At 49.9% G+C, this 2,245-nt stretch overlaps 1 protein-coding gene across 1 annotated transcript in view; it reads left to right on the forward strand.

The window, feature by feature from the left end:
- LOC105292254 (DEP domain-containing mTOR-interacting protein-like) overlaps positions 1-1,659 on the forward strand; it is a gene marked incomplete at its 3' end in the record, with an annotated part of 54,218 nt that extends 52,559 nt beyond the window's left edge. Inside the window, exon 6 of the mRNA XM_023530778.1 lies at positions 1,476-1,659. Coding sequence (XP_023386546.1) covers positions 1,476-1,659 — 184 coding nt within the window. The remainder of the gene's footprint in view (positions 1-1,475) is intronic.
- Between the last annotated feature and the right edge of the window lie 586 nt (positions 1,660-2,245).

Raw genomic sequence — 2,245 nt, forward strand, 5'->3', positions numbered from 1 at the left:
CATATCATTAATTATCTAGTTTTCTAAGTCACAGCATTGAAAAGCTATGTGTTTTAAGGATGAATAGGACATGAGGGCATGTGCAACTAAAAAGCAACCGACTGTCAATCCGTCGTGCAAGGGTGACACAGGACAAAGAAGAACTATGAAAAGCAGACGGAGGCTCAGAAAGCACAGCAACCTGGGACATTACATGTCAAGGTCAAACAATCTTATATTTACAATCGACCCCGACAGAACTGATGGTGTTTGTGTCTGATGTTCACAAACACAACCCCACTCATCCAGAAAAGGTTAACTTGATGTGTCGCTCTGTGTAAGAGGCCGAGGGGCTTAAAGTGGTATCTTTAGCTCCTCTGAACACTTGGCATTGACTCAAGGAACTGGTTGGCCTCAAAGCTTTGGAAGCTCTGGGCTTAACCTGAAACTCAGGGCTAAATGAAAATAGGTGTCTGGGTTATGTACAGGAAGTGACAATGAGAACACTTGCAACTATATTGAGAACGTCTGTGCCTCTGGCGCTGAGCCAAGCTTGGTTGCATAAGCTTTCTTATTTAATTCTCACAATAACTCTGAGGAAAGACTTTTCTTATAGGTGAAGAAACTGAAGCATGTGACGTATCCAAGGATGCACAGCCAGAAAGTGGCGGACAGAGCTGGATCTCACACCAGTTCTGTCTTTAGTGCTTGTCACATTGTCCGCTCCCAGGCCCCACATACCAGGTTCCTTGGCACAGATGGGATGGAGGAGAGTAAACCAAGGGCTGCTCTGGGAAAGGAAACATTCGCCAAGGCCAGGAGCCTAAGCCTGTGCTTAGACACAAGCCACTTGTGTGCTCTTGAGTTGTGGTCTTCTGCAGAGCGATGCTCACATTCTCCATAGTCCAGAGGTTTGCCTGTTTCTTACATGGGCCCAGCAGACCTGCATAAGTGACAGTGGTGGTTGTCACCATCAAGCCAGCATTTATTTTGTGCTTCCCACGTGCCATGGCAGAGGGAAGTGGGTCAGCTCACTGAAGCTGCGGCTTCGTGTACACTCTCAAAGCCTAAATATGTGCCCTGTATTTTAATCTCTTTCATGGCTCTGGGTGATTCATGTTTCATAATAAATCAGGGGGCATTTATTAGTACTGTTAATTTGCGAAGCGTATAGCCAGCACTTAAGTTACTTCTTTCCAGGGACTGCTCAACATAGGGCCAGTAGTTCTTGAAATAATGTTTTATATAGTTGAGTCCTTTCATGCACACACATAATCTACTCCTCGCATCAATCCAGTGAGTTCGCATTATCCCCACTTTAGAGTTAGGGAAATCGAGGCTCAGAGAACTGAAGGGAATGGCTTCAGTTTGTGCTATTGGTAAGTGGCAGAGCTGCTATTTCATCTTTGCTTTTTTGACTCCAAGGCCAGAGGGCTTTTTCCGGCACAGGCGACCCGCCCGTCTGTATCTCGCGGCTGAAAGCCCGTGTGCTCTAGGGACCCGAGACCACCCCCATCGGTGACTGTGTGTTTTCCCCCCACACAGTCAGCCCCAGCAAGGAGATCAAGATCGTGTCTGCGGTGAGAAGGAGCAGCATGAGCAGCTGTGGCAGCAGTGGCTACTTCAGCAGCAGCCCCACCCTCAGCAGCAGCCCCCCTGTGCTCTGCAACCCCAAGTCTGGTGAGTGGCCCTTCTCAGGCGAAGGGAGAATGGGGATTTTACAGCGAGCCCCTGGGGTCAGCACCTATAGAGCGGAGGGAAGCGCGTAAGTTTGGGCAGAGGGAGAATCGGGCTGCAGTGCAATCTCAATAAAGTCTGCAGCTGACCCCCAGGGAGCTCTGGCGTTGGGACGGCCCTTCCGTGTTGTCCCTACTTGGGGTGAGGCGGCCAGGCCTTTATACCCTCATACTGAATAGTCTTTAAATGTTGGCTGCCCCTGGGAGGAGTGCATGACCTTGGGCAAGGCAGCTGTCTTCAGAAACATAGTTCCAAAGACAGTCGAGGGCTGTCTTAGCACTCTGAAGACTGCCTGCCTTTAGCGGTCCCACCAGCTGGAGAAGCCCCTCAGCCGGTCCTGAAGGAGAGTTTGAGCAGCCTGTTCGTGTTCCCTGCAGTGGCAGAAGCAACTCTTCCTCAGGCTGCAAATGCTGCAAAAATCTGTCAGGTCCCAGCTCCCCTGAGGAAGAAACACAGTCTGTGCAAACCCAGTGGCCCCTGGAATTGACTCTTGGTGCCTTGTGCTTTCAAACTCTACACGTCAACATCC

This window comes from Pteropus vampyrus, unplaced genomic scaffold, assembly GCF_000151845.1.
Source record: "Pteropus vampyrus isolate Shadow unplaced genomic scaffold, Pvam_2.0 Scaffold54, whole genome shotgun sequence".
Classification (NCBI taxonomy): Eukaryota; Metazoa; Chordata; class Mammalia; order Chiroptera; family Pteropodidae; genus Pteropus; species Pteropus vampyrus.